Source organism: Varanus komodoensis, unplaced genomic scaffold (genome assembly GCF_004798865.1).
Source record: "Varanus komodoensis strain SLA01 unplaced genomic scaffold, ASM479886v1 scaffold22, whole genome shotgun sequence".
NCBI lineage: Eukaryota > Metazoa > Chordata > Lepidosauria > Squamata > Varanidae > Varanus > Varanus komodoensis.
The window spans coordinates 15,697,282-15,718,988 of record NW_025335606.1 but is presented as its reverse complement, the minus strand read 5'-3'; the positions used below and the strand labels follow the sequence as shown (position 1 = coordinate 15,718,988).

At 43.2% G+C, this 21,707-nt stretch overlaps 1 protein-coding gene across 1 annotated transcript in view; it reads right to left on the bottom strand.

The window, feature by feature from the left end:
• WDR70 (WD repeat domain 70) overlaps positions 1-21,707 on the bottom strand; it is a 144,612-nt gene that overhangs the window by 5,192 nt on the left and 117,713 nt on the right. Inside the window, exons 14-17 of the mRNA XM_044431200.1 lie at positions 14,076-14,176; positions 11,333-11,412; positions 8,111-8,227; positions 7,714-7,876 (exon numbers count right to left, since the gene is read on the bottom strand). Coding sequence (XP_044287135.1) covers positions 7,714-7,876; positions 8,111-8,227; positions 11,333-11,412; positions 14,076-14,176 — 461 coding nt within the window. The remainder of the gene's footprint in view (positions 1-7,713; positions 7,877-8,110; positions 8,228-11,332; positions 11,413-14,075; positions 14,177-21,707) is intronic.

Here is a 21,707-nt window from a genome sequence, read left to right as displayed (position 1 = left end):
AGAAACAATGCTGCAGGCAAGTGGTGTGGCCAAGCAAAGATATGATATGATATGATATGCACGGATAAACTGCAACTTTCATGGACATGGGCCTATGAACCTTCTCTAAAGGAAACCCTGGAAATGCCACATCAATTATTATGCTCATTGACCTATGCTATCTACTTAAGTCTGGGAAAAAAGCCTGCACCATATTTGAGAGAATTTCTAATCACTGCAGACGGGGACTGCAGCCAAGAAATTAAGAGACGCTTGCTGCTGGGGAGGAAAGCTATGGCAAATCTAGACAGCATACTAAAAAGCAGAGAAACCTCCCTGCCAACAAAAGTGCATATAGTCAAGGCTATGGTTTTCCCATTTGCAATGTATGGCTGTGAAAGCTGGACCATAAGGAAGGCTGAGCACCGAAGGATTGAGGCCTTTGAATTGTGGTGCTGGCGGAGACTCCTGCGAGTCCCCTGGATCGCAAGGTGATCAAACCGGTCAGTCCTAGAGGAGATCAACCCTGACTGCTCTTTAGAAGGCCTGATGCTGAAGATGAAACACAAATACTTTGGCCACCTAATGAGAAGGAAGGACTCCCTGGAGAAGAGCCTAATGCTGGGAACAATAGATGGCAAAAGAAGAAGGGAGAGGCAGAGGATGAGGTAGCTGGATGGAGTCACTGAAGCAGTCGGTGCGAGCTTAAGTGGACTCTGGGGGATGGTGGAGGACAGGAAGAGCTGGAGGAATGTTGTACATGGGGTCACGATGTGTTGGACACAACTTCGCAACAACAACAGCAAGAACAATTAGGAGATAACTGGGCCTTGTCTGAATGCATTTTAATAAAGCAGACGACATTTTAAAAATGTGAACAAATTTCCTTTAAAATGCAAGAATCAGATATTCACAGTGCTTTTTCATAAAGAAACAATCTTTATTAAGCTTTATTTATTGTTTTATTTATTCTGTTGGATTGGCTCGCACATAAATTTCTATAGCTTGGTTGATTTTATTTTGCAAACCCACCAGGTTTAAATATTTATATCCTGCTTAATATTTTTACATGATAAAAGTCTGAACTAAATTAGAGGATACATTATATAACATTTCAGTAGACTACCCAAAAGTGGCTCTTACTTTGTGGGATATCGACTGTTTAGCAATCCACAGAGTTTTAGGTTTAGATGTAGGAGAGACTCCAAGGCAGAAAAGGTTGTCTGTCATTTTGGGTGATCCCAAAAATGTTAATAAAACATGTTCAAAAAACAAAACTAACACAAAACTAGAACAAACAACTCTAGAAGACCAGCCGGGGGAAAGGAAAGTTGTCAGTTGTCTCCTTCTGGTTTTGCCTTGCTAAATAATCCGACTTCATGAAAGAAAGGGAAATAAAACAGTTTAATGAGCAAGCCCTTTCCTCAGTGAAGGCTCAGAAATACATGGGGCACCTTTCACTTTTGGTTCTCAGTGGACTGGGGCTGGGAGATACAGCCCAGTAGAGACAATCTGGGCTATACCATAGCCCAGCTGATCATCTTTAATTTAAAAAGTTACCCAAGAAATCCTGCTTCTAGCTCAGGTCCTGACTTGATCTTTCTTCCCTTCTGCCGTGATTCTCTTTTCAGCTTCCCAGTGGTTCCTAACCATCTTTCTGGGCTTAAGCAAATTTTTCAAGGCTCTGACCATGGATAGGTAAGACTTGTGCATACCAACAACAAATGGAAAAATCGAAGTTAGACAAAAAATATAGCTTACTTAAATAATTCCTTCAATTCACCCTGCAATTTCCCATCTGGGATTGGGTCTATTGAAGTTGCAGACCACATGGCCACATCTTGCCAATTCCAAATTTTTGGACTTTTCCAGTTTTTCCCCCATCCTTGTTTTTTGTACCAAGTAGCCTGATGCAGAGTTCTGGAGAACTGAGAAGCTTTTTCTTTTTTTTCCTTTTTGGAATTTTGGATGGTCGTAATATATGCATTGCCTGATTTTGGATTCTGAGTTCAAAAATCTTGGTACCTGAGTTTCTGTTGTACTATATTTTGAAACAAGTATGATTAAAATCTGCATAGGACAAGCCCTGAATGCAAAAAGAGTGGTAGTTTCTTGGAAGTGAAACTGCATATCTTCAACATCACGTCAGTAGGATAATGGTTACTGCTACAACATATTCCTCCAAATGTTGTCATCAGATATAGACATGAACAGCATGCAGAATTACTTCCTACCTACTTCTCATCCACATATGTTCTTAACAAGAAACTGTAATATGAACGGCCTGCTGAACACTGTAACCCGTCTGAATTACTACTGTGTTTTAAAACTTTCATGTTCATTACACTGCAGGTGTCAGGGATGAAATCTGATCTTCGATCAATGAAATTACTGGGTCAAACACAGACTTGAGATCCCTATTAGTGGAATGAAATAGAATGCCAAGTTTTACAAGGGGAAAGAATTACATACTTAATGAGAAGAAAACTAAGCCCTTGGTATATTTGATCTCTTCTCTAAGAAAAGGTTGCCAGACGTAGCAATTCCACCACTTTCACTAAACTTTCCAGAGCATTCCTTGAAGTAAAAGAGTGATTCAGGAATATGGGTTTCAGCAATTAGCTAATCAAGTGGTCTTTCAGTGCCATATTGAGTGGCAGTACGAGATGCTATTCAGAAATAAGTTCCATTGAGTTCAAACAGGCAAGTGGGCATAAGATTGCAAAATGTCTGCAGGAAATGGTACTACTCTAAAATGTTAGCAGAAAGATGGGCAGTGGTGTAGTGGTATGCTTTGAAGGGCAGATGTTCATCATACAGTCTCCATAGCCACACTCTAAAGAAGAGTCCAAAAAGGCAGGCAGTTGTGTTCACACACACACACACACACACACACTAGTTCTAGCACTTCTCCTCTATGAAAGAGCAGGTCCTTTGTAATGTCAAAGGGCCTTAATTGCCCATTAAGACCAACACATTGCAAATGACTTACAGTCCCAAGGGGATCAATGTTGATGTTTGTAGGAGAACTGGGTCCCTACTCTCCTTTTTGGAATTTTGGATGGTTCTAATATATGCATTCCTTACTGCACAGTTTGCAGCTAAAGATTAAAGGGACCTGGAAACTCTGAGGGGGTGGAAGAAAACAACCCCGCCCCTGCTAACAAAAATAAGGCAGTGCCACATCTCTGTGGGTCCTGGACCTACTATGCCACTGATAATGGAGACTGAGTACGTGGCCAGAGTAATGCTGGACAGGTTTTTTTAACCCCAGTCCCACCCACTCCCAATATGACAAGCGGGACCTCATGAAATCCTTCTGGCCCCTTCCAACTCCACTATTCTATGATTCTACGAAAACCCCTTTTCTGCAAACTGTTAATAGTAAAGATAGACCTGTGCTTGCAGAGCTGCGTGGCATAGTGGTATGTTTCCATGTAAGACTTGAGGAAAGGAAGTACTTTTGGACTTAGGAATCACCCCTATTTTAATAGCTTTCCTATGTGCTCTTAGTTACAGGAACAATGTGACACTGTAAAACTGACAGCCCACTATTCTGCAGGTATGGTTAATTACATGGGTTGATTTATTTAATATTACATTTCTAATCCCCCTTCTTCTTTTGCAAGGAACCCAAGGTGACTTACATGGTGCTCCTCCTCTCTATTTTATCCTCACAACCTTGTACATTAGATTAGGCTAAAAATCAGTGACTGGCCCAGAGTCACCCGGTGCACCTTGAGTCTGAGTAGGGCTAAAACGTGCATCTTCTGAGCCCAGTCCAACAGCACAGCCCCTGAACTGCTGTATCACCCACATTCCAGCTGAATGAGGAGCATATGGTAAGGAGCTTCTGCAGTTGTACTGGCCTACTATGCTGGGACTTCAATCTCTGTTATCACCAGCCAGCAATGGTGGTGGTAGACTTTTAAAGCCTGCATTAATACTATGAGATAAACTAAAGGAACTGCCGCAGCTGTAGTAAAGTTTTAAAGTGTGGCAGAATCTAAGGACACTAAGAAACTGTTCACATGTTCTATGTGTTCATAAAGAAATATTAAAGCACCTATCTGTGTACAACAATAAGCAAAACAAATTCGTGCTGGAAGCTGACAATGCAAAGACCTTTGTTTCCACAGAGACCTATTACAGAGGTGCAAGATGGGGGAATTGTTTACAAGCAGCAATCCTGCATCATTGTTCATTCATGCTGCTATAAAAACCACCCAGTGGTTTGTGACCTGGGTTGTAGTACACTTATTTTAGAAAGACATGAATGTGCTAACATCTGTAACATTTTTGATTGTTTTTATAATTTTATTGTATTTTAATTATATTTTAATATATTGTATATTGTACTTTAATCTGTTTTAATTTGTTTTTATGGAGTCGTCCCTGGCCATGTCGACGTTTGTGTTTCCTGGGGAGCGCGGGGGCACCGCCATTGGGGTGGTCATGGGCAATGGATGTAATAGCGGTGGGGGCTTAACATGTCCGCACAGAAGAAGGAGGGACAGATGGTTGACACCTGTCCCTCCTTATGGTTTTGCCCCCAGCCAGAGGGTTCCAGGTAGTCTTGTCAACTGCCCCTCGGGCCTGACGGTGCTGTTGCTCAATGCCAGGTTGGTCAACAATAAATCTTCCCTCATCCATGACTTGATTGTGGATGAGGGGGCCGACCTGGCTTGCATAACGGAAACCTGGGCGGGGGAGGGGGTGCCACCCTCTCTCAAATGTGCCCACCCGGGTATCTGGTTCAGCACTATTCACAGCTGGAGGGGAGGGGAGGGGGGGTCGCTTTGGTTTACCGAGCCTCCATCTCTCTCATGGGACTTCCGGTCCCTTCGAGACCAGGGCTGAAGTGCCTCTACTTGGTGTTGGGCGACCGAGACAGATTAGGGATTCTGTTGGTGTACTGTGCACCCTTCTGCCCAACAGTCTCCCTGCCTGAGCTGACGGAGATCGTCTCGGACCTGGTGTTGAGGACCCCCAGGATGTTGGTCATGGGGGACTTCAATCTCCATGCCGAGACTGATCTGACCGGGGCGGCTCAGGACTTCATGGCCTCCATGGCAGCCATGGAGCTGTCTCAACATGTCATCGGCCCAACCCATGAACGTGGACACACTCTGGACCTGGTTTTCTCAACGGGGCAGGAGGAGGGTGGTCTGAGGGTGAGGAATTTATGTTTGACACCCCTGTCATGGTCAGATCACTTCCTGGTGAGGTTTCTGCTCGAGAGCGGCCTCCCCCTCTGTAAGGGTGCGGACCCGATTGTGTGGGTCCGCCCCCGGAGCCGGATGGATCCGGATGGATTCCTGAAGGCCCTGGGGGAGTTTCCGGCTGACAAGACTGGTGCTCCTCTCGAGGCTCTGGTCGAACTGTGGAACGGGGAGATGACCAGGGCTGTTGACATGATTGCTCCTAAGCGTCCTCTCCCACCGGGCAGAGCCCACTCTTCCCCCTGGTATACACCTGAATTGCGGGCGATGAAGCAGGCTGGGAAACGACTAGAGTGTAGGTGGAGGAGATCACGGGATGAATCTGACCGAACACACTTGAGAGCCCATTATCGGGCCTATGCTGTGGTGGTGAGGGCAGCGAAAAAGAATTTCTTTTCCATTTCCATTGCCTCCTCAAAATGCCATCTGGCGGAGCTTTTTCAAGTGGTGCAAGGCCTGGTTCGTCCAGGTCCTAAGAAAGATCTGGTTCCACCCTTGAAGGCCCGCTGTGATGACTTTGCCAAGCATTTCAGGGAGAAAATCGCTCAGATTCGTCACGAGCTAGACTCTACTAGTGACTCAGAGGTTTCTGGGGAGACACCAATGCTGCCGTCTGGTGCAAAATTAATGGATGAATTTCAGTTACTGTGGCCTGATGATGTGGACAAGGTGCTTGGATGAGTACGTCCCACCACTTGCCTATTGGACCCTTGCCTGTCTTGGTTAATAAATAATTCCAAGCACGGGATTGGGATCTGGATCTTGGAAGTAGTTAACGCCTCTCTGAGGGAGGGTCGGGTACCTGCCCCTTTAAAGGAGGCGGTAGTCCGATCGGTCCTGAAGAAAGAGTCACTGGATCCAGAGATGGCCACTAATTATAGACCAGTGGCCAACATCCCGTTTCTGGGCAAGGTGTTGGAGCGGGTGGTGGTGGGACAACTCCAAGCTCTCCTGGATGAAACTGATTATCTGGACCCATTTCAGTCCGGCTTCAGACCCGGGTACGGTACTGAATCTGCCTTGGTCGCCCTGTATGATGACCTGTGCAGGGAGAAGGACAGGGGGAGTGCGTCCCTGTTGGTTCTTCTGGACCTCTCAGCGGCTTTCAATACCATCGACCATGGTATCCTTCTGGATAGGCTAGCGGGATTGGGGGTCAGGTTCCACTCCTATCTCAATGACCGATTCCAGAAGGTGGTGCTGGGGGACTATGGCTCTGCGCCATGGCAGCTATGCCATGGAGTACTGCAGGGGTCCATTTTGTCCCCTTTGCTGTTTAACATCTACATGAAACTGCTGGGAGAGGACATCAGGAGGTGTGGGCTGCGGAATTATCAGTACGCTGATGATACCCAGCTCTACCTCTCGTTTTCCACCAATCCAGGTCCTCTTAGGGACAAGGTCCGCAGCTTGGGAGTGCTCCTCGACCCAGAGCTTTCACTGGAAGCTCAGCTGACAGCAGTGGCGAGGAGCGCTTTCCTTCAGCTTCGGCTGATCCATCACCTGCGCCCCTACCTGGAGGATGACTGCCTGGCGACAGTGACACACGCATTGGTGACTTCCCGCCTTGACTTCTGTAACGCGCTCTAACGTGGGGCTACCCTTGAAGACAGTCCGGATACTTCAATTGGTTCAAAATAGAGCTGTCAGGCTGCTGACGGGGACTGGGCGTTATGTTCACATGACTCCAGTCCTCCGTCAGCTTCACTGGCTTCCCATTGAAGTCCGGGCCCAATTCAAGGTGTTGGTGATGACCTATAAAGCCCTAAACGGCTTGGGTCCTGGCTACCTGAAGGAGCGCTTACGTCCATATACGCCTGCCCGCCCCCTGAGATCTGTGGGAGAGGCCCTTCTCCGGGAACCCTCCGTGAAGGAAATTAGGAGGGTAGGTACTCAGAGGAGGGCTTTCTCTGTGGTGGCGCCCAATCCATGGAATGCGTTCCCCAGAGAGGTCTGCCTGGTGCCGTCGTTATTTGTTTTTCGGCGCCAGGCGAAGACCTTTTTATTCAAACGTCATTTTAACTGTTACTACTATTTATTTATTTTATTCTTTGGCCAGAGCGACTTATTTTATATTGTGAATTCGTTTTATATTTTTAATGTATTATATTTTAATTGATGTTTTGTGAGCCGCCCCGAGGCTTTGGCGAATGGGGCGGCATAGAAATTTTCTAAGTAATAAAATAATAATAATAATAACATCACTGTAACAGCAAACTAAAAGCATGTTCAGACAGAAATTATATAAAGTACTTAAAATGTGTTCAGTAAGACCCCCAAATTTACTTTATTCATTAGCATTCTGATGTGTTGCAAACTTGGTTCTCTTTTAAAAAAGAAGCTGACATCCTATCAGTTTTCTACATTAGTGGCAACAATCCAAAAAAATGCAGCAGCAAATGGTGTTGTTAAATAGGCCTTCTGCTTATATTCAAGTTCACCAGGGCTTCAAGACGTATTACATCTGGGTCGTCCCCCCACAACCCAAGCCCACTTAAGATCATTTCCTTACTTAGAGTACGCTGGAGCAACCCAGTATGGGCTCTCCTCCGCTTCCTTTGCGTGCCGTAAAATGGCCTCCCGAGGGTTGCTATCATCAGTCTTATCCAGTGCAATATTCTTGACTATGTACGAAGACAAAGTACCACCATGAGTTCCAACACGGCCACCGCGACCTAATATAGGAGAGAATGAACAGATGTGCAAAGTGCTTAGAACAAACAGAAGAGGCAAAGCTCAGAAGAAAAATTTAAAAACTGCATTCACACAGATGAGGAGTGAATGATTCTCCTGTTACGTCACCAGCTCCAGCTTCTAACATGTGAGTTACGATGGATTTTACAGGGTGATTCAGTCTTGCACAAATGAGTGCACAATGGCCTAAGCACTTTAACATCAAACCTAGTTACCTGGTCCTGCTACTGGAGGTTCAGGTTTGTGAGATTTCATGGGATCCAATCTATCCTTTTCCAACTGCTTTCTTGTACTTCGCTGCCGAGGTTCACGAAACATTGGAAGAGCATGAGCTGTAAGTTGGAAAACAACAAGACATATTTTTATTTAGCCTCAGAAGGTCTAAAGATTAACAGGATACAACATTTTTGCAACAGGAACCATACATATGCCACCCTGAGACACTGTAAAGGGCTGGATATGATTCAACCAATCAATGGCTTGATTTAAGGTATTAAGGTTGACACATAAAGCCCTAAACAGTTTAGGGCCTGGATACTTGAAGGAATGTCTCCTTCTATATACACCTTCTGGAAGCTCATTTGCCGAGGGTCTTCTCTGGGAGCCCTCTTTGAAGAGAGGGTACTCAGGGCAGGGCCTTCTCCGTGATAGCTCCCAACTACAGAATCTGCTCCACAGATTCCTTGTACCTGGCGCCAACTATTTATTCATTTCAACACCAGGCCAAGACCCTTTTATTTGCACAGGATTTTAATAGTTAGAATGTTTTAACTGCATATTTTATATATAGTGGTACCTCAGCTCACGAACGCCTCAGTTCACAACCAAATTGGGTCACGAACAAAAATTTCATAAAAATTTTTACTCAGGTTGCAAACTCCGCATTGGGTGGTGACCGTGATCACGGCCATCTCCCTGCGCTCGTCTTTCCTGCACGAGTGTGTCCGTGATTGCGCCCGTCTTTCCTGCATGAGTGCAACCACAATCTCGGCCATCTCCCCCCCAGCACGGTCACACCTGCGTTCACACCCGTCTCCCCCCCAGCACACCGGCCCGCAATCGCGCCCGTCTCTCCCCCTCCAGCGTGCCGATATGACAGGCGTGTGCAGGAATGACAAGCGCAATTGCGGTCGTGCTGCGGGGGGACAGGGAGATGGCCTTGCTCGTGCTCGGGGTGAGGGTGGGGGAGATGGCCGTGATCTTTGTTGCTCTTTGTCTCTTTGCTTCCAATTTTTCTGATTTAAAAAAAAATAGTTACAGAACGGATTAACCTTATTTACATTGAACTTTATGGGGAAATTTAACTTGGGTCACGACCAGAGTCCTGGAATGGATTAAGTTCGTGAGCCAAGGTACCACTGTATTCTGTAGGTTATGTTTTTGCAAGTGCCTTTGTAGCTTTGTTCTGTTTTTATGTAAGCTGTCTAGAGATCCTGACTGAATATAAGACAAGACATACATGTGAGGGAGAGGGAGGGAGGGGGAACTTTCCTCAAAATGTAAAATATTAAAATCTCAGCAAAGCAATAGCCAGAACACCTGTTTTTTCTTCAAACTTTGGAACTGTGGAAAAGGTGGACGGCAACATTCCTTGCTCGTCTCTTACAGGTCCAAGGGTAGGAGGAGGGTTGCACGTTGCCTGGCCTTGACTATGGTTAATAATGGTCAGACGTAACCATTAAATGTAATGTTAAACTATATTAGAGAGAGGCTGCGGAAAATTCAAGAGCAAAAGATGTGTTTTTTCAATTCTATAATGCAGTTCTGTGATGTTTTACTGTTGTTTTAGTCTACATTGCATTTGACTGTATTTACTCAAAAAGCTTCAGCTATTGGGTAGTACAGAAATAAACAAATAAATAAATAAAAGAGAGAAAACAGAGCATATGATCTTGCAACCCTTTCTTGATTGCTAACCTATAATAAACATTTGGCTAGAGTTCTATCTATGGGCCCTAAAGTATTTATTCAAATTTTTGCCACTTCAGCATGGAAGCAAACAGAGCAACTATGATGCATAAAGCGCCCTGATAGCCAAACATGGTTGGGACCCTACCAGATGACCCATCGCCAACGCTGCTCATGCAACCAAGTGATCACAAATTGGATGAATCGCTGGGCTTGAAGCCATATTCAAGACAGTTATGCCTGGGCACAAAGTAGATACTGAAGTGCTGTAGATACAGCCTAATCCAGCTCTTAGGGGTTGTTTAACTGATCAGCATTACAACTACGTTCTTGTTTCAGATGGCTTCAAAACTAGATAAACAAACAGTTACGTCTTACATCTGTATGTCACATGAAGCATGAAGACTCAACCTTATGTTGACTAGTGGTATGCTATACAATTTTGCTCAGAGTATCCGAGGTAACCAAAAACATTCCCATATGTAGACATAAGCCTTGGGGAAAATCCATCTAAGTGATATGCCTCAATTTAAAAAAATAACAACACTTAATCCCCTCAGGTGAAGGTGCCACATATTAAGGCTGTACGCAAGGGCTGCAAAGCAGAGATGTCACAATCTACTTTCTCTGAGGGGCAGTAAAGTCCCAATTAGAACGGTGTTGCTGAACATGGATAGGCTAACCAGACTTCTTTTGGTCTAGGTACCAAATGACTTTTTATAACTTCTGCAGTGAAGACAGATAAAAAAGAAATTTTCAGCTTCTGCTCTGTGTCCTTATCCTCTTCTACTACTCTTTGAACTTCATGATTATCCAGTGGTCCAAATGTCTCCCTAGTTGGTTTCCTGCTTCTGATATAATTTAAAGTATTATTTACTGTTGCCCTCGTGAAGCAGACTGTGGCCCAGAAATTCTATACCATAATATATATTAGTTTTTAAGTTGCCACAAGGCTGCTTGTCGTTCGCATCACGAGAATGAATGAAAGACGTAGAGAATAGGGATGCATATACGCTTTTGCTTTGAACTTTATACTTTGAGCTTTTGTCACCAAAAATAGTCAAAGTTCGAAAAATTGTAAGATAAATAATGATGAAAAGTAAAGTAACAGTAAAAGTATGCCAATGTGACAATATTTGCAAATGATATATAGCTAATGACTGTCCTGAAGTATGAAAATAGTTGAGAACCGAAATCATACAAGCCTTCATCCAGCGAGGAACAGCTTCCACATGCATAGCCCTAGTACAATGGCAAACAGCGAATACAACCAGGAGCACATGGTTTCCATATTCCACTCATGCTCCGGACTACGCGAGCAAAGCCCCTTTGAAAAGCTGAAGACCAAATGACTGTTTTTTAAGGGGCATGACTGGAGCTAAATTGGGTTTCACCCTCCTTTTGCCAAACTGCATAGATAATCAGCAGGACTCCATTTTCAAAAGGGAGCTTTAAACTTTCCTGCACCACAATTTTAACAAACAGAGAAGTAAAATCCTGTATTTAATTAACATGTAAATGTTACTTACGTGTTATGATATAGTCCTGTGTGAGTGTCTCTGCTTGTCTCTCTTTTCTTTTTGTCTTTACAACACATAATTTTGCTCCCCTAAATTAAATTAAAATATGAAATAAAGGAGTCTGGTTGAGAAAAAGGAATATTCTACAATCTAATTTATATTTACTTGGACATAAATCCCTACTATGTTCAATGGAAGTCCCTACTATGTCCCTATAAGCTATTCTCTGTGTCTATAGCTTACTTTCTATGCAGAACAAAATGAACGGTGATTAAATTTTAAATGTCAGTTGGAACAGAGAGGGGGATAATATTGCCAGAGAATGAACGCACACACATGAACATGAGTGACATTTAGGTGTTGCATCTGGACCAATTATGGTTAATTTCAAACAAGCTAACTTTGAACAATAGTTACTGAAATTGCTTGTTCATATGAAGTAAGTGACCATTACATGATACCTGATGGAATACCTCTCCCAACTTTTATCTCCCCAGACACTACAATCATGTCCTGGGACTGTCCTCTGATTGCCAGTCCAAGGAAGGCTTGGATGGTGGCAACAAGGAGAGGAGCCTTTATGGCTCAGTGGCTGCCCCCCCCCCCCCCCGTTATGGATCAAGCTCCCTACTGAGGATAAGCTGGCACCACTTTACTATCTTTTTTTGCTCCAGGTAAAGACTGTCCTTTACTGCAGGACATTTAAGTAGTTACTGGGCCCTGCTGAAGTACTCTCTCCTTCTTCAAAGACCCCTAGCACAGTTACAATAGCTGCTTGGACTGAACTGCAAATATCGGAGGGCTGCTACTACATTTGTTGGCCAAACAGCCTTCTGTCTTCTGATACTGGCTGCTCAGTCCTCCCTGTGAAGATCTGGACTGCCTAAAGTGAGCCACCTCTGACTGGCGCACACTTCATGGGAATATGTTTTGCATTTCATATATGGCGGCAGTGCAAGAGTTCAGCCAAGTCCTGGAAAGCAGTAACCACAACCTTGAATGAGACATTACAGTGATAGCTGATTCTCAATCCAGGCTGCTTAAATAAACTATGCTAAAACACATCCATTTCATCAACATTAGCTTCCTTTATATATTTTTATAATGACTAGGATATGCAAACATGTCACATTCCTCTTAAGAACTGTGGGAGTTTCCAGATCTCGGCCTGTTCAATTCATGTGTTTGGAAAGCAGATCTATACCGAAATCCAGGTCTACTGTAGCACTAGGTTCCTTTCATTCTCTAAGCGTAACTTAAGGTAAAGGAACCCTTCCCCCCACCCCCTAAATCTGGGTCTCACATACCTCCAAATCCTTGGGTTAGCCTGGCTGAACGGGAGTGAGCCTTTTGCCTGCTTGCCACTTCCATTTGACCCAGCTTTCCAAAACAACAGGAACCACAGGATAAAAGTTTGGTACTGTAACCCCAAACAACCCGAAGTTCCAGGTCTGGATGTAATGACAACAGCTCAGCAATGGGGCATTCTCGGGTCATTTTGGAAAGCAGAGCAGGCAAGTGAAAAGGACCCAGCATGCCTGCTAATGCTCACAAGCAACACATGGATTGTTAACCATGAGAACTGGACCGATGTCTGGATTGTAAGACAGAATTCAGGCAAGGAAAAGCATGAAGTATTTCTGCAGTTGAATGAGGAGCAGTAGCACCATGAGATGTCAGAAAGATTCTTCAAGTACCATAGTATGGACCCTCAGTCTATGATCCAAGGTGATATTAAAAATTTACACTAAAAGAGGAGAAAGTAGTGAAGAAATCAACTGAACCATCTACTTGTCATTTCTTACTTGCACATTTACTATCATCTTGATGTAAAGTTAATGAGAAGGGAATGCAGAAACAGTGGAACAGACTAGAAATCTGTTTCCATTTCCATAACCTCTTCTTGAGCATGAGTGCAGAGCACAGCTGAATAGACAAATCATAAAAATGTAAGTTACGAAACTAGCGCCTTAGCCTCAGCACATTAAACATTTATTTATTTAGATATAAGGGGAATATATGCTCTGTACCCCCATGGCATTAAGCAATGGGAACCTACAGAGAATGGGCCAGTTCTGACACCACAATCAGCTTAATGAGCCATATTTTCTTAGGCTGGGGATGAACATTATGCCTTTGTGCTCTGCCCTCTTGTCCACAGGTTTCCCTGCTTGCATGACAATTGCACAAGACATGGAAGGCTTCTACTATATCCAAAATGGGAAACTGGGGTTTAATCATGGACTACAAACCATGATTCTGGTTTCATACCAAATTGTTTTGAGCACAAAATTAAATGTGTGAGATGTAAACTGTTGTTTAAAGTAACCCTGATAAAAGCACAGAAAGAACAGTGAGATGGGAGGACAACCATGATGTTTGCTCCCATCCAAATCATAGTTTGGCTGTAATAAATAATTTCGTCCAATGTGTGAGATATAGCTGTAGTTTTCTGTTCCTTACACAACTTAGGCATCACCTTAGATGCAGCATTCCAGAAATTTTAACTTACATAACATTAAGGGCACGATCCTAGGCAACTTTAGGCAGAGAAAAGCCCTACAACTCCCAGCTTCCCTCTGCCTAACCATAGCTACGATTGAACCCTAATTTTCAATAGTAGGGGAAGCTTTTTTAAACCCATCACCTTTAAAATGAAGCTCTGCATGTAGACAAAATTCAAGTAATGCTTTATGCACTTTAAGACATATTTACACATGTTGAGAAGTTTCAGATAAAATAAATGAAATACCTTTGGCTCTTGAGGGGATCATAGTAGACCTTAGCTAATCCATTCCCTGTACCAACCATAATTTGGTTCAGCTTTGGATGCCAGAGGCAACGGACAACACTCTGAAAAGTAATTAATTCTGATCAGTGATTTTAAATTTAGAAATGATATCCATAACCATGGAGTTCAGTTTAATGAGACAGTTACTTCTTCATTCCTCACTCCTAGGCTATCTTTATACTATGTCTTATAATGAAGACAAGTTGGTGGCGTCAGAACTTCTATCCTCACAAAAGTCTCAATCAACCTTTAACTGCAGTAGCTCCAGTAACTAGCTATATGCCTTTACAGCCCCAGTAGAGTCCCAAAGTTAACAGATTACAGCAATTTTTTAAAAGGTAAGAATTAGGTCACAAGCATCACAACTAAGGCCTCAACTTTGTGTGCTCAACTGTCAGCACAAAAAAACATAATCTTTGAAATTCAGAGTTCCAAGAAAGCAGGAAACCTTTCCAGTTACCAAAATCTACTACAGGTTGTTCAGGCTTAAATATAGGTGAGTGACTGATAAAGATCATTATTGGACTGTCATTCCTGATCAGGAAACCTGGCTCTCAGGTGATTGCTGCCACCCTATTTAGTTGACAATGCAACAATAGACACATCCCAAAATACCTCTCCTGTAGAAACCAACTGCTGTTGTCCTGCTCCCATGGAAGACATCCCTGGTTAAGAGGCAGGAGCCTTTGTCAATGTCAGGTCCCGCAGCTGCAGATGTTAGCAGTGCCAGTGTCCGGTGTCTCACCCTCCTCCTGGCTCATCAGCCAGTGGAAGTCCTGATAGAATGGAGTTCTCAGTCCTTAGCTGAAACTGACTCTATGGCTTCCACCTCTGACTAAAAATCAAAGCTTCTCCATGGACTAGGGTCATGTAGTCAATAGTCTTCCACACGTCTTTTAAATGGCTGCTTAGTCCTATAGGGCAGCATTTCCTAACCAGGCACCCTTCAGAGGGACTACAGCACCCACCATTCCAAACTATCAAGCTAGCTGAGTGATGCCAGAAGTTGTAGTCAAACAAATCTAAGGGATCTATCTATCTATCTATCTATCTATCTATCTATCTATCTATCTATCTAAAACATTTCTATGCCACCCCCATCGCAACAAAGCCTCAGGGCAGCTCACAAAAAATACAAAAAAACATACATAAACAATAACAATATAACAATTTAAAAGAAAAAAAAACATTAGCTTGGAGGACGATGGTCATTGGAAAGGCTCGGGCTGATCAGTATACACTGCCAAGACCAAAAAGAAAGCCAAACCCACGTAACCGGCTTGTACACTGGTTGATGCTGCTGAAAATCAAGCACATTATTCCCTCATTTATGAAGCTCCATGCATGCACACACTTCCTGGGAGCAGTATGCAGCTCTCTGGTTACCTCTGGGACTCTGGCTGCTGGTTACCAGAAACAGAACTTGTAGAATTTGATGCCCTGGAAAATAGTTGCTTGGTCCTATCCTTGCCTTCTTTCAAAAGCATTTGTGAGGACCCTCTTCTTAGTAGGAGATTTTTAAATGATCTGATGTTGTTTTTAAATTACACTGCTTTTATAGTATTTTACATTATTTATAATCAATCTATATTACATCTATGATATTTGTGATACCCTAAACATATGGAGAGCCAGTGTGGTGTGGCTTGTCCATGAAGCTGAATGGGTGACTTAGGCCCATACCTGACTCTCAGCCTAACCTCTCTCACAGGATTGTTGTGTGGATGCAATGTAGGAGGGCTGGAGGACAATGTAGGCTGCCTTGCACTCCTTGCAGGAGGAAAAACATGAAATATACGTGCAATAATAAACATTTGCTTTGGTTGCAGTCCTATACCCACTTTCCTAGTGGTAAGGTCTGCTGCAGTCACATTTAAAGACTTACATCTGAGAAGGCAGATAGGACTGTAAACGACAGAGAAAAGTCCCAACAGACAATAAGGAAAGAACAAGGTAGAGAAAAAACCTGTGGAGTTCAACTCCCATGTGCCCCAAAGACCAGGTTATGATGGCAACTGCAGTCCAGCAACATCTGAAGTTTACACATACTTCACTGCTGGTTTAAAACTTAGCTACAGTTTATAATGCAGATTAAGAGGCTAAATCAAAGACATGTGAGTGAGAAAGGGGACTTGAGGAAGGATTTGAAAGAAGGGTTATTTTGTATTGTTTTTATTGGTATTAGTTTTGTTTCATTAAACTGTAATCTGGCTTCAGTGCATGTTTTAAGGACAGGAATAAAAGAGTAAAATAATAAATACAAATGATAATAAAACTTTTATGATGTATACAATTATAAATGGGGTCATCTTGATTTGCTAAAAAGGCTATTCAGTTAAAACCTTATAAACAAAAGTCATGTGAAAACTGCCCCTTAAGCTAAATAGGTTTGATCAGTTAAGCAAGTAGAAGTCCATGTTTATTTTCAAGATGCTACATCTTATTCCATGACATTGCTCCTCAAAGCTCAATTAAGTTAATTGATTAAGTTAATTAATTAAGCTCAAGTTAAGAACCCCCATCACCTTTCAAGGGTTCTCTTCTTTCTCTGCAGCCTAGGAATGTCTTAGAGGAGCAACAGCAAGCTAATACATCATTTGGAAATACAATCTGCATCACCAACCATGGTCCTCTGCCAGTTGGAACAGAGAAAGTGCTCCTAAATTTTGGCAAATGCAGTGTGTGTGTGCTTGCACACGCACATGTGCACATGTGTGTATAAAAGGTTTGTCACATATATTAACAAGAAAGCATAAAGTACAGTTTTATTCTATCAGGGAAGCTTACATTAAACTTAATATGACTTTGGAGGCCTACATTATTATATTATAAAAGTCCCACTTGGTAGACCAAAGGGACTCCATAGGCATATCAAATTACCAATTTCTACACCATTTGGTCAACCATCATACCTTTCATGAATCCTGTACACATTTCTACTCTGTTTGAATGTTTAATATGGTTCATTTTCTAGCCTATACCAGCTGTAAAGTAAATGAATTTAAGCAATGGAACAATAAGGGAAATGGTTACCTGCTAACAAGCTCCAGGAAAGTATTTATGTGCATAGTCAGGTCAGCTAAAATATTATATTTGAACAGTGTATTGGTGGAGAAATTGAGTTGAAGGGGAGAAAAGAAATGTTGCTATGTTACCAAAGACTTCTTTGAAAATGTGAAATGGCAGCAGTTCTACTACGCTTTTGTAGTTGAGAAACAACACAAGCAACTCCTGAGAATGCTTTCAGTGCATGAACATGAGAGTTGTTGTAGACAAACCAGTAAGTTTTTCTAACCCCATCGTTCTGTTCTTGGCTTTCGCCATTCTGTGTAATTCTGCAATAGCTATTGCATGACTGGTATAACTGTCAATTGCTGGCCAACCAAAAATGGCCTTGCTGGCTAACCAAAAACAAGTGCTCGCCAGAAATCTGTTTCTCCCACAAAGGGTAAATAGATGAGGGTGACTAGGAGGAAAGCAGAAAGTCCTCTGTTCTCCTTCCAAACACCAAACATGAAGCTGGAGAGGCAGAACTGTTTCTGGAATCACACAGAGCTTCTGAGGTGCTTGAAGGGCTTCAAAGGTGCAACATGAAAACAAGCTCCAACCGCAGGGTTGGCATCAAGGATTAGCATGATCAGGTAACTGCCAAGAGCTGTATCCCAGCAGGGATCCACCAATAAAAACCCTCTAGAGTTGCCCCTCCTCTTCAGTCTTTCAACCTGTGTTCCCCTGCTTCTCACTCTAGTCCAGACAATGGTGGCGGTGAGAAGAACACTCCAGCAAGGGGCCACTTGCTCCTCTTCTTTATGACTGCAATTTGCTTTATGCCTGTTCTGGCCCAGGTGATGGTACTGGTGGGATGGAGCAGTAGCAGATGCCACTGGCTATTTGCTCATTGGCTCTTTGCCTGCCAAGCAAGCAAGCCATAATGAGAAGGATGAGGTGGGAGCAAGAGCAGCTGGTGACAATGGTGGTGACAAGGTGGACTCACTGAGGAAGGGCTCCCATTGAATGTGTTTGGCAACAGGGAACCAGAGAACGGGGAGGTCCCTTCTCCAATTTTACTAGCTTTTGCTAGCTGCTCAAAGGGCCTCAGAGCCCCATGCAACTGCAGGGGAAATCTCTGCTCCCATCTGCAGCTCCAGAGTTGGAAAGAAGCCTGGGATTTGCAGTTTTGGCATTGTGCTTCTGAGCACCTGGGAAAGGGGAATACCCAAAACAAACCCTAGACTTCTCCACAACTTTGGAACTGGAGGAAGCACAAGGTTCACTCCCACAGTGGTGCTGCATTCTGATGCCCTCCAGAGCACTGGGAAACAGTGGCAGCAATCTCTGTCTCTCACTCCACCTCTAAAGTTGGGTGCAAGGGTGGTGAGATACACTGCAGAACCTTTAGTCTAAAATGATTGCTTCTTTTTTGTGGTTCATTTCTTTTAAAAATGCCCACATCTTTAAATGTGCTGAAAGTGTATGTGAGCCAGTGTGGCACAGTGGGGAAAGTGTGGGATTGGGACTTGGGAGATCTGGGATCCAGTACCCACTCAGCCATGAAGCTCACTCAGTGACTTTGGGCCTGTGACAGACTCTCAGCCTAATCTACCTCACAGAGTTGTTGCTGTGAGGATAAAACAGAAAGGAGAAGAACCCTGTAAACTTCCTTGGGTTCCTTTCAATAGGATGAAGGTGGAGTAAAATGTAACTTAATAGTAATATACCTATCTAAATAAATAGTGGCATAAACACTAATAACCAGATCAAAATCCAAGGGTCTTTTTCCTCTTTACTGCAGTTTCTTAGCTAGCCCCTTTCCCACGGCAAGCAATGCTTTGAGGCACACGACACTTTCTACTTCTGCTTTATGCTTCGATGAAACACAGCTGTCAGACACAGATAGATTCAAAACCAAATCAGTGCTCCCAGTCCTTGACCTTAATTAAAAACATAGAGTTGAATATCATTAGCATGTTGATGCTGCTTAATGTAGCCTTCCCCATCCTGTTCCCTTCCAGATGTGTTGTGATACAGCTCCAGTTACCTTCAGCCGGCACAGCTAATGGAAATGCTATGTTGGCTGCAGCCACCCGGATCTGGAGGCATCAGACTGGGGAAGGTTGCCTGAATGGCTCAGGCTAAGAGCAGAGCAGAGCAGAGCAGAAGGTAAGAAGGGCCTATACTTCTCTGTGTTAAATCCTAATTGCCATAATCTTCTTTCAGTCTGGACTCCATTTAAGTGTATAATTATTTGTTGGGAATAGTGAAATCTTTTACTTCCTTTTAACTCCACAATAATGCTGCAAATGAGGCAAGCTCATGCTTAAATTTCAGTTGCACCCAAGAGACAAATGAGCAGAGTCAGAGTTGGAAGAACTGTAATTAAAAGCAAGTTACAGGATCCGAGGTTTCTCTGCAATCAGATTTTGCTTCTTACACTAAATCAACAGGAGGAGGCAATTAGATTCATAGCATTTTTGCATAAACCAGCATAAAATATTGAGTTAACTCCTGACCCTGTCTGCTACTTTGTGAGTCTAGCAATTCTGCTCTTAAATAAGTAAACTTGTAAAATATTCTTTTTATTGAAAGATTCAATATATTCCATAGCTTTAAAAAGCTCTAACTGATTTTGTTGAAACAGATTACTGCTGCAGTTATCTGTGGTTTTAAAATTTATATTTAGAATTTCTTGTGCAGAAAAGTTCCAGGTTCAATCCCCAGCATCACCCATTGAAAGGATCTTGTAGAGGGGATAGGAAGGATCTCGTTTTACCTGAGACCTTTAAGAGTTACTATCAGACAGGGTTCCAATAACTCACATGGAAGGGTTGTGTATGGGTTGACCCATGGGTCAGGGTCCTCCTTGAACAGTGGGTTGCTGCTGAACTGTAAGTGACCATGTTATCTGAGCCCACCTGCACTAACAAGCCATGGCTTGTTACCATCAACAACCCATGAAGAGAACACACAGTTTGCTGGGTTGTGAAATGTAATTTATTATCTCAGCTAGGTTCAGAGAACACAATAACCCACAATAGCCCATGTTCAACCCTTCAGCTGGCTTAGTTGTACAAACTGACCCAGGATGAGCAGTTTTCTGAGCTCTCAGCCCCTGCTCTATTCCAGTGTCACTCAATGGGTATTCAAAGTGTGTCCTACTTAGAGCAGACCTATTGAAATGAATGGAACCTAGTATAGTCACGACTTTGCATTGATACTAGGCAAGGCTCACAGTCAGTTTCCCACCTCTTCTACTGATCCACATGCCTCATTTCAGCCAAAGATGATGAAAGGAATCTCTCCTTTCTAGCTTCTTCTCTTCATCCCCAGCCATGCCTTCACTTCTACGTTTCAGACCTCCACAAACCTGCTGCTCTCAGCATCTTAACATAAGGTGCATAGACAGAATATGTATTGTGCTGGCAGGGGGCACGTCTGTGTGTGTATTTAAGGGCTGACGTCTGGGAAAACGTGGTGGCAAATCCTGCTCTGAAAGGGAACAATTACTCAAACATAGCTCAAAGTCTGTGGTGGACAGTCTATGACAGCGTGCGCATGTGTGCACGCGCACACTCACACGCACACGCACACACACACACTGCTAGAATTTGGAAGAGAATAATCTGAATTCCAAAAATGAGAAGTAAATTGAGAACTCACTGAATGCTTAGACTCAGCTATTACTTATCTCACATGTGGAACCTGGAGTTGTCAACTGCTTAAAATGGTTTCAAAAGATTGTCTGGTTTTTAACTGATTAATGTTTTAAAAATGTGTCTACTCACATTTGGATGAAATCTGTGTTAAATAGCACCCCCACCCCCGCAAAATGCTGGCAATGTCACAGGACAGCCACACTTGCCCTAGGATACAAGCCAAGAAGCAAGAGCCCGAGGCTTTTCTTAGCTGCAGTAGTCTGTGTTCTGGAGAAAGTGTGTTTGTTCTACTTGACTCCTTTCCGTTACAGATGGCCTGACTCTCACTTTTTTTGTTCACTCGGCCATCCTCCTTCAGTATCTGCTCAAATGTTCCAGTGTTGAAAGATAACCAACCCAAAGAGGAGATCTGGGATTACTACAAAAATCTCAATTGAAATGGAAATATAACAAGCCTTGTCAGTGAGAAAAACTAGTGTAGTACAGTAATATATTTGGGAAGGTCAGCATATACCTAACATTTTTGCTGCTCACCAGCAGCAAGAGGTTCTGGTGGGGATGTCCAATAGCATGAATTTCTGCTCCCTTGATGCAACAGATCCCTTTCAGAGAACTCTTTAAAGAGTTATGTGAATCTTCATGTCTTCAGTATGAAGCACAGCAACTGGCTGGACAGTGCGATGAGCTGTGGAAGTTTTTCTGTCTAAACATGCATATAACACTGTTCTTAGTGGCACTGTGGTCCATATTCTGCCATGCTTGCCCAGATGCCATGTTGCCTTACTTCAAACTGGTGGACCTATGGGGGGGAGCATACAACTTAAGAGGTAGAACACGTGATATCATGCAACAAGTTCCAAGTATGCGCACCAGCCTTTCCAGTTCAAGGAAGCAGGTGATGGGAAAGACTATTTTGCATCCGAGACCTGGAAAGCCACTA